The sequence below is a fragment of the Formica exsecta genome, unplaced genomic scaffold (genome assembly GCF_003651465.1).
Source record: "Formica exsecta isolate Colony F162 unplaced genomic scaffold, ASM365146v1 scaffold116, whole genome shotgun sequence".
NCBI lineage: Eukaryota > Metazoa > Arthropoda > Insecta > Hymenoptera > Formicidae > Formica > Formica exsecta.
The window spans coordinates 881946-896843 of NW_021848499.1; the positions used below are offsets into that span (position 1 = coordinate 881946).

A 14898-nucleotide genomic window follows, 5' to 3' on the forward strand; every position below is an offset into this window, starting at 1 on the left:
TATATATATACATATCAGCATAACATAAAATCTTATTTTTTATAAAATTAAAAATAATTTCATATTAAAATAACTGTAGGGGACTTTATTTCAAGTATCTTCTTACAAACTCTTTTGTTTTTTAAGATAAAAAATATATAACTCAAATATTCTGTTATACTGCTTGCATAGCGCATAAATGGTTAGCAAATGTCGAGGTAATTAATCATACGTGTTTTTGAATACTGGTTGCAAAGGATTTCCTTCCTTTCTCCCAACTCGAGATTCTTTCGTGCGACGCGCAGAATATGTGCTGTCGAAAACTCGTGTAAAAGATGGAACGTCGTGCAGTGGTCTCCGGAGAGGGATGCAGAGAAACCTCGATATTTACACGTCAGGGGTTGCCACCCCCGTAAAGTACCCGCGGGGTACCGCGCGTGCCAGGAGTGTCTCTTTATTGGATAATAAATAACCTGTTTCATTTATAAGAAGGAGATAAAGTGTAGTAGACTATGCTCCCCGGATAGATCCTTCCTCGCCAATCCCCTTCCCATGCAGCATCATTTCTCCGAAGTTGAAATTTCTAAGTATATAAACTGCATCGCGTCTCTTTCCAACATTATTAATATTATTTAATAAATCTAGGATATCGAAGATTTTTTTCCGTTACTGAATCATTGTATGATCGAAAAAGAGACAAACATGTGAGATATAATCATTGTCGTAAATAGAATGTATATTGATAGTTTTATCTTAAATTTAACATAAGCTGCAAACTTAATTATTATTTGGTAAAAATAGCAAAAAGCAGAATCTGCGTTTAATTTTAACGTTATTGCAAAAATAATAGAAACCGGATGTAATATAAGCAATTAATAATAAATTAACAAATGTGTTTCAAGATGTTTCAATCTTTAAAATTGAAAATGTTACTTTATAATAGGAAGAAAAAGAAAAAGGAAGAAAAGAGGGAACAAGTTTTTTTTTTTAATGTTCAAAAATCAGAAGCGGAAGCAAAAGGAGAAATGGCGATCTTGTACATTGAGATCATAAACTAAATTTAAATTCAAATACCGTACTCAACGAACTCGTTGCATTACAATTTACTGTTAGTATTTACTGTAAAAGAAAGCCCGTCCGTGGCTAACCTAAGACAGCTTGGTGCTTGCAAGATTCCTCGTCGTAATTTTCAGTAAACCAGCTTTATGGCGGCAAAGTATCGTAAACTTAAGACAGCGACGTTACTGGACTTTTGAAGATTGAAAGAGAAAGAGATAAAGAAGTTAAATCAAAAGATGTGTATATGTATGTCAGACTCGACCGTCGATTTTGGTACATAAATAAAAATACAAATAAAAACATTTATTTTTATCGTTATCCTGTTAAATAAATTAAAGATATCTAAAAAAAATATAATTTTTACTCAAAATAAATTTTATTACCATGGCTTGTTAAAGACTATTTTATCAAACATATATCTGATTAGCTTATATTATATTTTATTTAAAATAATTTTAATGTTCTTTTAATAGGAAATGTGTCTTTATCTAACAATAAGTATGAGGTTCTGTCTCTGGTAATTATTTCTTTCCTTTTTATTTTCGTGAAAGAAATTTAAATAATTGATATGATTTATTAAGACAATGTTGATAAGTATTAATTCTGCACCGTTAGGACATTGCTTTTTGTAAATATCTCATTGTGAATATGAAACAATGACGATACTGCTTCATTGCACCTCGAAGAATCGATGGGCAAGCTATAGGCTCGCATTGCTCGTAGCACGTCGGAAATGTTGGTGGATAAATTGGCCGCGCGGCTTCCACTCTACCTTCCCTTTCTATAGCACCCTATACATCGTGTGTTCATTGTACGCATGCACGTTTCATGTTGGTTCAATATGTTTTGATCGATCCGATAGATTCTACCAAGTTTCAAGCGAGAAAGATAATTGTACAGTACATATTCGTAATATATGTGATAAGAAATAATTTGAAATTTCAAAATATTTGAATATTTTCTATAATATTATACTTTTAGCATTAATATAAAATAATGATATTCAAAAACATTTTAACGAGCTTATAAATAATTACTATACAAGCTGAACATTACAAGTATGTACGAGAAAGTTTAGTTTATAATAGAATATTATTATAAAATCGCTATATTTAAAATACAGCAAATACTACTAAACAACGATACAAACTTTCTTGTATAGTACGCATAGCAACTGCGTCTTAAATTAAGTTATGGGAGTTTTATTTCATTAATTTTGCACTGGGTGCAAGAAAGTTCTGCTTCATTCTCTGAATTAATAAGTATACTTGCAATGAATATACGTAGTAAACTTTTTGAAATAATCTTAATCTTTTATTTATACTTCTAAGATAAATAAAAAAATAAAAGATCCATATAAAGCGATTCGATGCAAGATTTTCATTTGCATAAAAAGATAAACCGAGCATAAGGAGCTATTTGTGATTCAATGGTTTTATATTACGGATGAGTTTTTGCAAAGTGCACTTGAAGAGCAATATGTAGTAAATTATTGTTAGACTATCGATATTATTCAGGCAAATAACTGCTGTAGGATCGCGCGACTCGTTTCTGAACGTTTCCTTCTACTAGCGATTGTCCCGAGAATTTTTATTGCGGATCAGCGTATTCAAGGGATTTTCTTCGCACTTGATTTACTGCGAGATACAGAACCTGCACACACCAAGCGTGGTTTTATACCCCAGGTTGAATAATAGTAAAAGCGCGGCGTCGTAAAACTGCAATCAAATAATGCATTATCGTAAATATAAGGCTGTATAATGTCCGTGTAAAATTCTGATGGTTTATATATCTCGTCCACGGTATCTATGGTCCAGCAACAATGCATCATCTGCAAATGGCGCACATCGCGGCGTAAAATAACGATATCAACTACAACCGGAAATTTTTAAAACGCGTATACTCTTTTACGCAGACATTGTGACAAATTTCCATAATACTTTGGTTAAGCAAATCTATTTTATTTTCGCGCAGTATGATAAAATTTTGTAAGCGTCAATGTTCGTTAGCATAATTTATTTGCTTTAATCTACATCTATAAAGTGATATATTTCTTATTTGTATCATTAATAGCAAGACAGATCTCTAAAAGATTAAAAAATTAAAGGGTAATTTTTTTTTTTAATATATACACAAGGAAATGCGATAAGTGATATATATATTATTATTATTCCCCTATCGGTTCGTCCATTCGCTCTCTTGGTCCACAACCATGAAATGCAAGAGTTTCAGGATATTTTTACTTTTTTTATGTCAACGGCTATCGACCAAGAGAGCGAATGGATGAACCGATAGGGGAATAATGCGACATAACGTATTGGAAAGAGAGAAGGGATACGAGTAAAAAAGAGAGCGGAGAAATAGCGTTTCTACGATACAGTCTACTTTTCCCGGCAAATGAAAAGCAAACAGAAAAATCGCGTCTTACCTCGATTCTATGACGTTCCATCGAATATGCTCGGTTCGCCTTTTTTTATTCCGTTCTGCCTTCCTTTTTACTCTTTGCTCACAATTCTCAGGACACCTTGCGCTATTCTTCCCACGAATGCAATAAGCGCTACAGAGAGAAGAGAAGGGAAAAACGAGAGTGTGAGAGGCACTGTCTCGGAGCGAATACCTCGAGAGAACTCTATGTTCTTCCGGTGACGCTCAATTATTACTCGTGCACGGACCAGGTCAATCTCGGACTACTTTAAATTACTTACTCGGCGTGATATTCCAGAGGGAAGAGAAACTTCGCCGCGACTCTCCTCGGGGAAATTTCGTACGACAGATCGAAAACTAATTCGTCGCGCGAGGATCAAAACGAGAGCGGAATGTTGTAGGCGATAAACGAAACTTAATGCAACGAGATAGTAGAAATGTGAGACATAGGAAAAGGAGCTCGAGCTATTATTTTTTGAACAGATGTTATGGAATCGCAAATTAGGCGATACGGCTGTAAAATGTTGCGAACACAAGGAAAACATTGAACGAGAGAAAAATCGATCCTTTATCAATCTACGACCCAGCATCCCGTTATGCGTCGACTAGAATAGCGTGCGATACGACGATTTGGCGTACAAAACAAGCGGAGAAAATTGCCAGTTAGCTGAAAATTCGATTTTTCAGAGCCAAAACTGATCGATCTACAGAACGCGATGCGGTGACACTAACGGAAAATGGCGGAAAAAGGAAAATAAGGAGAAAGAGAGAGAGAGAGAGGTGCGATAGAATGGTTAGAGAGCTCAGCGTAGGAAATGAGATCTATAAGTGAACGAACTGGACGAGCGTGAGTGCATAGCCGAAATGCAATTTTCATCCAACTGCAGCTGTCCGCTCTTGCATCGCAACGACTACAGCTGCCGACCAATTTTCTCCGTTCTCTCTTCCCTCCTCATTTATCTCAGTTTTTTTCGCACCGCGTCACCAATTTCACGATATGTTTACCGGATTGATTGCATTCGCGTAGACAAATAATTCGATATTACGATAAAACAATTTGCGAGCTTGATGTTACAAACGGCATTACAACACGTAGCGCTGCACAAAAATGGCGAAATGTACAAAGAACAGAAGTTCAATTTATCAGTTCGCTGCAGATGATTGCCCGATGATGAATTGCGTGACGCATCGCAAAAATACGCGTTGCAGCACTTTAAAACGAGAACTCGTTTATTTTTCCGATAGACGATTATTTTTTACGACGCAATGATCCTCGTTGCGCGATTCTCATGCTAGGTGGGATAACGAAATTCGCGAGATATACGTAGGGGGGAAAACGCGCAGACAAAAATTACAAAAGTACAGAACGATGGAAAATAGAGAGAGAAAAAGAGAGAGAGAAAGAAAGAGAGAGAAAGCAAAAAAAAAAAACGAAACAGAAAAAGCCAACTGGTTACCACTTCATCTCGAGCGCAGTCGAGCTGCGGCTAATTAATGCACTTTTGTCGAATTTGCTACAACCCTGCTCGTACTATGTACGTACGAGATGGAAAAAAAGGTTAACCTATAATGGTTGAGAAGTAGAGAGAAGTGCGTGTGATAATAAGATTGTATTGCGCTTATTATTCTTTTATAATATTCCGTATCCTCTGTCATGCTATGCACGGAAAAATAAAAGATTAAACAAGTAATGAAAGACTATGATAACAAAGAAATTATGATAACAATGATAACAAAGCAATTATTCAGAAGAGAGAGAAAGATGAGATGTAATAGTAAAATAATTCAATATAAATGTGCATTTATTCTGCATGACTTTTTTAATAATATTTTTCTATGGAAATGTGTGTATTATTCTATGGGAATCTGAAGCAGAAAACAAGCATTTGGCGAGTCGGTGAAAAAAATGCAAATCATGGATTTGCAATTATATTGTACACCGGCGACTTTATGCATTAATTTACCGTCGCCTATCTCCTAAAGATGAAAGAATTATTACAAAGTTACAAAAGATACGAAGCCGAAAGTTAATTAAAATTTTTCACAATAATGCTGAAATTTATAAATAAATCTTCTTAATTACTTTTTTTCCCCTTTTCATCGTGTAATATTTTCCATAAAAGTTATAAAGCCGTACTGAACACAAACGTGTATACACCGTGAGATGACACGTTCTTTCACAGAACAATATTCATATTCATGAATTCGTGTTTGATCTCTGTTCATCCGTGATTTTTATCAAAATTAATATATAAGTATAAAATGGAATAAACGGGAAATTTTCTACAAAATTTCTATCAGTAATAACAATCCTTTTTAAAATGATTAATTGTTACAGCGATGATCGATTGTTTAATAATTAAAAAAATACGACAAATTTAATTATTGTGACATTTTACACAGACAAGCATCTCAAATAGATATTTAATAGTTCTCTATATTTTTAGGAACATTGTGACAGAGATACATACTAGAAACATGCAAGTACACAGTTTATGCAGATGGCCCGACGATAAATCAATCGTCGATGTGAGAAACTGTCTTCGAGAAATATATGACTCAATGTATTGGCCACATACTAAGCAACAACACCGCAAGTTGACAGTTATCTGGCCCGCTGTTCAAACAACCACCAGACAAGTCCGGCGCCAATGCTCGAAGACTACTTTCCAGATAATTCTGCTTATTTTAGTAAACTGCATTTGCAACCTGAATATTTTTCTTGCGTATTAAAATATATAAAGAACTTTTTCGTAATATTGCGGCCTACTTTTTTAAGGTTTATTTTTAATTACGAGAGTTTACTGTATGTACACATACAGACACAAATTTCATTTATTTCAAAAGTTTGCGTAAAGGATACGATTTGATATTATATTTAAAATATTTTGCATATTCCTAATGTTATGCAAAATATTTTAGGATTTAGTATTAAAAGGATTTAGTTTTAAAAATATTCTTGTATAATATTAGATGCCTCTTAATAATATTTTTGATTTCTAATCCATTTTGAGAAGATACATAACGACTGTGTATAACTGGCTATATAAAGAGTATAATTTATCAGATTTATAATGCTGCGCTGACATGCTTGAGTTATTTAATTGGATGCTTTGGTTTAATGCATTGTCATAAATGCTGTATGCATAGCATATTAATTATTGTTAATTTTACTGACTCTGACAGTTTCGCATAGCTCAGTTATGTCGTTTATTATATATGTCCCCTGTTTTCGGTAAAAATAAGATCGACATGAAGGAATGTTATACTTGCGTATCGCAGTATTAATGTATATAGCAATTAAGTAAGATTTATGACAGTTTATGAAATGTGACGGATTATATTGCTTTAACTATAACAATATCAAAATTATAATGCTATCGTCCGCCAGTTGCGTGTTTATATCGCCGTTCACACATATTAATGTAAACTTTTACCTGTACAATTTGTTTATTTTATACATGGTTATCGCAACGAAAATATTTGGCAGGAAATGATAAATTAATGGCAATAAGATTTAATCAATTTTCTGGTGTGTAATGTTTAAAGCATACAAAAAACCAAGTTTATTCACAAACCAAGTATGATAAGAAGCATTCATTTTAGAAGTTCATAAGCAATTCGTGCGAATAATCAACTAAAGTTTTTGTTATATTAACAAACAAAGAATTTAAAGTTAAAAGATTTCTAACTATTTATTAAAATAATAAATATAAAATTTAAGATATATAATTTGTAAACATTTAAGTGTTGAAGGGATAATTTTACTAAATGTGATAATATATAATATATAATTAAGAAATTACGCTCTTCGAGACAATGAACCGCATTGTCGCATAACAAGATGAAACGAAGTCATATGCGGAGTAGATCTTTGAATTGTCAAGTAATTAAATGCCATTGTCCTCACGCAAGTTGACGAACGTCCATCTCAAGATTTTGTACCCCCAATGTAAGAAAGAGACATATACTTACCAGAGGGCCAACTGGTAATGGTGGACCGCAAGATTCGGTTGCGATGTGTCTTTGAGGAAGTTAGCAAAGTTGTAATGCATCTTGGCATTGTAGGGCAAAGACCGCAATCCCGCTCTGAAACAAGATGATTTGAGGTCAGACGGGACTCTCTCTCTCTCTCTTTCTCTCTCTCTCTCTCTCTCTCTCTCTCTCTCTCTCTCTCTCTCTCTCTCTCTCTCTCTCTCTCTCTCTCTCTCTCTCTCTCTCTCTCTCTCTCTCTCTCTCTCTCTCTCTCTCTCTCTCTCTCTCTCTCTCTCTCTCTCTCTCTCTCTCTCTCTCTCTCTCTCTCTCTCTCTCTGTCGATCTCGATACGACCCTGCCACCATCGTCATCCCGTATCTACGTTAGTTATGTTTTGCAACCCTATACATAGCCAATCGGCGCCTGGTGCCTGCACCAAGTTCGTGAATGTATACACTGGCACTATGCCAGCCTTCTTGTTTAAGCCGGAACTAAGCACTCGCCATAAATGTTCACGATATCTTCGCGTGACAAAATCATTTTTGTCGTAATTGCGAGACTCAGATTGCGTGCAACGATTCTTTAGATTTGCCATTACTACGAAAAGTTTATTTAAAGTTACACATGCACACTTTGTAACGTTATTATTGATCGACCAGAAGATTTCTCAAACGAATTAATTCAAGTTAACAAAACGTGTAATATGTAAAATAATTTTCGATTACGTACTTGATTAAAGTTTCTCTAGATGTCCAATCGTTATTTCGAAGAACCGTTCTGAAACAACCTAGAACAAGCAGGAGAACTACGCCTGCAGTGATCCAGCTTCTTCGTCGCGGCATAGCAGCCCAGCTCACTTGCATACCGTAAACGATCAAAATAATCCATCCAACGCTGTAAAATTACATAAAAAATTCATATCATTCGTTATAATAATCATTGCGATTGTGTTATAATTTGTAACGCTTTAATGAAGTTACCTCGGCGTATATAAAACTCGTTCCGCCACGACAAAACCCACGGTGACGAAAAGATTAGACGCAGGTAGGAACGGCAATACCAGGAACATCCAGCCAAGAATGAGAGGCGGATGCCTCTGTTGCTAGAAATAAAAGAAAAGAGATATAACGTAGTAGAAGACATTCACTGATAAATGCAAGATTAAAATCCTTGTTAAATTTAGCGCTTCTGTATCGAGATTTCTTCGAGAGCAAACTACTGCGTAAGTTTCATCATGCTGGATGAACATACTCGATTAAAGTTTATGTTATACTACGAGTTTATATTGCTTTTACATGAAACTCGCCATACTCCCAAAATTATGTTTAAATTGTGCACTTGCAAGTTTTAAATGTATAATGAGCAATGACTCAAAGCGCGATATATATATATTCTGGTTTATGATACGCTCTTATCCATAAACTCTAAAAGATAAATTCTAGAATACCGAAAAATATACTTTTACAGAAAAATGTAGATATGAATTAATCAAAATTATAAATGATAAAACGAAATTCTACGTAATGCTTTCAAACAACATTTAAACGTGTACAACCACATTCGCGAGGAAACAGAATGTTTTTACAATTGCTAGGAAGAGTATAAAATCCAACGACTAACGATAACAAGTAGCAGTTTTTGTCGAGAAGTGAAGAAAGAAATGATGAAAATTTTAGTGATCTTATCGTTTCTCCTGTGCTGGAGCTTTGTATCGCCTAATCCGCATCATGAAAAGTCAAATGACAAAAGTGTGGGTGAATCAAATCATATAAACGATGGAAGTGATACTCCGACTCTTGCAGGAGAGGAATATTCGAATGAAGCATCCAGTGGAAAAGATTGGAGAGGAGACCTTTTTAATTTTTTAAACTTGTTAAATCATAAGGTATGTTTAAATCCAAATATTAATAGAAACGCAATAAATAATGAATAATATTCTATAAATAAATTAAATAATATTCTAACCAAAGATCATTTAAAAAATAATTTCAAAATTTAAATTTTTTTTGTATGTTCCAATATGTGTTATAATAAGGAGGCAATCATAATATTATTTAAAGTATCTTAAAACAGTTTTATATACAATTTACAGATGTATATGTTAACGTATTTTGGATTTTAAAACATTTATCTCATACGGATTTTAAACGTAAAATTTCCGTTGTAGTTTTCCTGTTTTTGCTTAAAATAATATATTTTTTTTATATAGCAGATATCGCATTAATATTTTATTAATATATGTTTAAATATTGCATATAATAATTATTATAACACATAATATTTAAGGAAAAATAAATTTTTTATTAAAAATTCCGTATTTCCATATGTTAAAATTATTTAATTTATAAATATGCAGGATCTGGACAAGAATGACAAAATACATCAAACGGATAAAAAATCTTTGCTCAAGTTAATCAATGAGTTAATCAATGACAAACAAGTTATTCAAGGATCAAACTTTTTTAAAACTTTAATATCAAAAAATAAGTTATCCGATGATTTATTACTTGATATCGTTGCATGGGTTCAGAAAAACGTAGAGGCAGTCAAGAATCTCTTTACAAATAAAGATAATAATTTTATCAATGCTATTTTCAAAATAAAAGAATCTGCATCTGATGAAAAAATAGAAAAACATAGTGATTGTGCCAATAAATTATCCGATAATTCATTATTCGACAATATCATAGTATGGGTTCAGAAAAACATAGAGGCAATCAAGAATCTCTTTATGAATAAAGATAATAATCTTACTGCTGTTTTCAAAATAAAAGAATCTGCATCTGATGAAAAAATAGAGAAACATAGCGATCGTGCCAAAAGAGACTTAGAAACATCCTCTTCAAAACTTTTATGGGCCAATTCCCATAAAGGAGGTATATCCAAACATCTACTCAAATTAAACGACGGAAGCAAAGTGTTAAAATCTGAAAAAGCAAGTGTCGCTGAGTCTTTAAACGGTCGAGCTGCAATTTGCAAAATATTGGCCCAAGCGAAAGCAAAGGCGGCTAAAGCAGCGCAACAAAAAAATCTTTATGATAACGATGACTTTAGTAAATGGCTGTTGTCTGGGTCGTCATTTGATACAGATATTTTTAAACACCCTTTTCATCAATCGTTACATAACGCAAGAATAATAGACAATAACAAAAATAACGATTTTAAAACCGAAAATGCCGATAATCAGCATATATTTTTAGTATCTAAACCAATAAATCACAATAATCACCGTGAGGTAAAATATACGCTACCCGATTCTACAGCTATTGGCATTGACACTGATCGTTCGTATACAAAATTATTGCATAAATCAGAACATCAGGAGCATCTATCGCCTGAACATCTATCTGAACTGCAGAGTACCTCGGGAGAGGAGCACGGTCACGACACAAATGAAATGCTCCATAAACTTGCGGTATCACGTCACACGCACGGACTGTCATCCTACGAAGATGAAGAGGATACTGGGCTGCGACATACATCTTCATACGAACACGCACCGCATGGGCACTTCCGTATAACAAAAGATCAGGAAACAAGAAACAGTATACCAAAATGGAAATACGCAAAATGGACGCACATGGATTCGTCTGAAGCAGACGCATCTCGTGCATTTCACTCTGCAGAACCGTACGAATTCGAAACATCGGACGAAGGAGAAGAGTATGGAAGAAAGTTTATATTTAAAACATCATTTGAACCTGGAGAAGATGATGGAAAAATTTATATTGGGCATAGGAAAGGACATAAATTTTCAGAAAAAATAAATATTCCTGAAGATGAAGGAGATGAAACAAATTACGGTCATTTAACGGGTTCTTCATCTCAACATGACTCATTGATTGATTCACATCAGGAGAACAATATCAGAAGCAGAAATAAACAGAATCTGGATGGAATTCAACATTCTATTATCCATTCTACAACATCAATGGAAACGAAAGAGGAAATTGAAAACAAACAATCAGGAAACATATTAATAACGAAAATTTCCACGGGCAGAGCTACGCGGAAACCTGTGAACATCGATATCGAGCATTATCACTCCAGAGATCAAAGTGTTGCCGCCAACAGTGCGAAATCATTTTCATCGAGTTTTTCTAATGATAAAGACGGTAAACGTACAAATAACATGCTCGCGTCACCATCAGTCGATGGATCAGCTACAATTGAAACGAAAACTGAAAACGACTATAGCCTTCTAGAAAGGAGGCACTCTGTAATTGATAATGATGTGACGTCAACGGGGATTGAAATGGATTCCAGTGGGATTAAAAGTCATCCACCGGTCAGTTCATCGTTGGCTCATTCATCGTTATCTCACGCTCATACAAAAACACATCTGGAAAATCAGAAAGAGCATCATAGCATCAACGGATACGAAGGCTCTACTGCTAATATTGTCGCTTCCGAAACAAAGCATTTGATGGATCCAAAGACGATGGAAAATCAGAATAAAGATCATGATTCAAAAGCAAATCAGGAAATCATCGTCAATGTTGCATCCTCAACAGAAACAATGCCTTCAATTATAGACGAGCATCATCATAAAGCCGTATCGTCAAACGAACAAATCTCGGATGAAAAAGTCTCACATGAAGAAAATTACATAAAAGCCAGAAGAAAATACATGGATTTGAAGAAAAAATATATGGATCATGCGCGATCAATAAAAGTGATCAATATCGATGATAATAGTGCTGAAGTATTGCTACCAGAATTTCCGATTTATAAACACAGAAAGAATCATGTGCTTCATGATGTTAATGATTATGATTTTGATGATCAAGAAATGAGTGATAATGAAAAAATTGAATCTGCTAAAGATTTAAAGAGAATACAAATTGATTACGATAATTCAGAAGACAAAGAAGAGAAATTTACTAATGATGTTAAAGTATCAAAAGAATCGCAAATGATTACTTCTAATGAACATTTGTCTCACGATCGGCATAGCCAACATGAAAAGGATGATAAACTTAACCATTATCGTAGCCACCATAATAAACAAAATCACCATAAGAATAATAACGAATACAATCACCATAATACCTATAATCAACATCATAGTCAAAATAATCACCATATTTTAGATCAAATGGCTAATAGCATAAAATTATCAACTGCATCAGATGCAACTGAATTTGATACTTGGAATAAATATATCTATTTTATTGAAGGACAAGAACGAAGAAATAATGAATCAAATGCATCATTTGAATCTTCGACATCTGCTATCAAAAAAGGCAAAAAGCAAAATAATGTTAAACATGAAAGATTATTATTAAATACAAGAGGAAGAAAATACATTTCAGATGAGGATAAACATCGTTATCTAAAAAAGCATACGAATCTGTCTGATCCAATTATGCATTCTATAGAAATTAATAAAATAACGTCAACTAACAATAACGAAGTAGAAACAAAAAGCGAGGATAATACAAATAATAGGAGCAAAGTTATTACATATGAAGAAAATCTAATTTCTGACGGTTCTACGATCGATACTACATCACATACAAAACATAGCAATAAAAAAATAAGTAATAATAATAATTATTATTCTCAGGTCTCACGGGAGTCATTAAAGAACCCTCGCGCAAATGTTCAGACAGGAACGAAACGTATTTATGATACTTATGGAGGAAACGCAAATGTTGATATTAATACAAAGCAGGCTGCAAATGCGGCGCAGTTCATTGAATCTAAAAATAATCTTCAATCTGCATCATCGAAAACATCTGAATCAGATAATACTAAAAAGATTGTAGCTATAGAACAGGCATCAGATGAAAAAATATCCTCCAGTAGTATAATAAATAATTATCAAGATTATGATGATAATATATCTGATTTTTTTAAGTTAAATGCTAAATCACAAAAGAATACAAATCGTCATTCAAATAAAAAATTAAAAAATACCCACGAAATCAATGCAAATGTGGAAACATTGACAAAAGCTTCATTGAGTGATACGATAGATAAATCTCAATCTAATATACAAAATGCAATAGCTTCTTCTAAATCATCTGCGAAATCACAGATTGATTCTTGGGATTATTGGAATAATAAAAAATTTAATGCAAATGCAAAAGCATCAGCGGATACAACTATTTCTGTTGATGTAGAAAATAAACGAAAGTCCGAATTGGGAAACACATCAATATTTTCTAAATTATCTGTGCAATCCGAAAAAGAGTCCGAAAGATATTTAAATGACTTGAAGAATACTGCAATAAGTACTGCTAAATCAGAAGCATTATCAAAGGCTGCCAATAAATCTTCTATCGAATTAAAAATGAAATTGGAGCAAAAGTCGAACCATTTTAATAATGTTCAGAAAGATGCTAATATAAAGATGTCATCAACAGCGAAATCCGATAATGTAAAAAATGAATGGTTATTTTCGCCTTCCAGAATGTTTCAATCGAAAATTCATTTAACTGATAATAAAGATAATAAAACAAATTCTATTTCAAAAGCATCAGAATCAATGTTGCCCAATATTATAGAAGATAACAATCGATCTCATTTAGAAAAATCATTCTCTTCGTCATCTGTTCTATCCTCGGAAAAGTCACAAACAGAACATGAACATGATAATTTACAGAAAAACGAAATAAATGTTAACATTGCAGAAATATCAAAACAATCAATAGCTTTCAATAATAATGATAATGGACATAGGTCTAATTTATCAAAATCATCATTGCCTTCTAAATGGTTAAAAGAAAGACATATAAAAAATAAGCATTATTCGAACAATATAAAAGTAAACCACAAAGACAACATCGGCAAAAAAACAGAAATAGGAGACATTTCTGATATTGTTAGAAATTCCCATCAACAAGAGTCAATAAATTCGTTATCATCGTCTTCTTCGTCCACAAAATCACAAATATTAAATAAAAATACAAAGACAATCATAACTTCTAACGATGTTTCTGATATGGATGAGCATAATTTATTGCATGCGTCATCATCATCACAAACTGCAAATAAAAACAATTTAAATGTTCAAAAAGACGATCCACAAACTGCTAATACTGCAACATTAACAATATCGGCACTCACCAACAATGATAAGGATAGACGAGAAGATAACATATTAAAAACAAAGTGGCTTACTGATCTAAAAAATAAGAATAATATTGAGAAATTCGCAAATGATAAAAGTATTGAAAAAGACGAAATTATTAAATCAAAATTAGAAACTGCATTAAATGCAATAACATCGGAAAAGACAGTAACTTCCACTGATATTGAGAATGTAATGAAAGCGTCATCATCAAGTAATTCAAAAGCAAAGTCGTGGATACATAATAAAAATGATTCAAATCAACTAAGAGAAGGGAAAATTATAATCAATAATTTAGAAGCATCAAAGCTCTCACACAATATTAAAAATAATCATAAAAATAAATTGCTAGCATTATCTTTATCTGATTCATATAGTAGATC

The 14898-nt window shown here is 33.2% G+C and overlaps 1 protein-coding gene across 1 annotated transcript in view; it reads right to left on the minus strand.

Annotated features, from left to right (window-relative positions):
• The window catches only part of LOC115238929 (protein O-mannosyl-transferase TMTC1-like), a 131445-nt gene that overhangs the window by 14814 nt on the left and 101733 nt on the right, over positions 1–14898 (minus strand). Inside the window, exons 8-10 of the mRNA XM_029813125.1 lie at positions 8418–8539; positions 8167–8331; positions 7438–7551 (exon numbers count right to left, since the gene is read on the minus strand). Of these exons, the coding sequence (XP_029668985.1) occupies positions 7438–7551; positions 8167–8331; positions 8418–8539 (401 nt within the window). The remainder of the gene's footprint in view (positions 1–7437; positions 7552–8166; positions 8332–8417; positions 8540–14898) is intronic.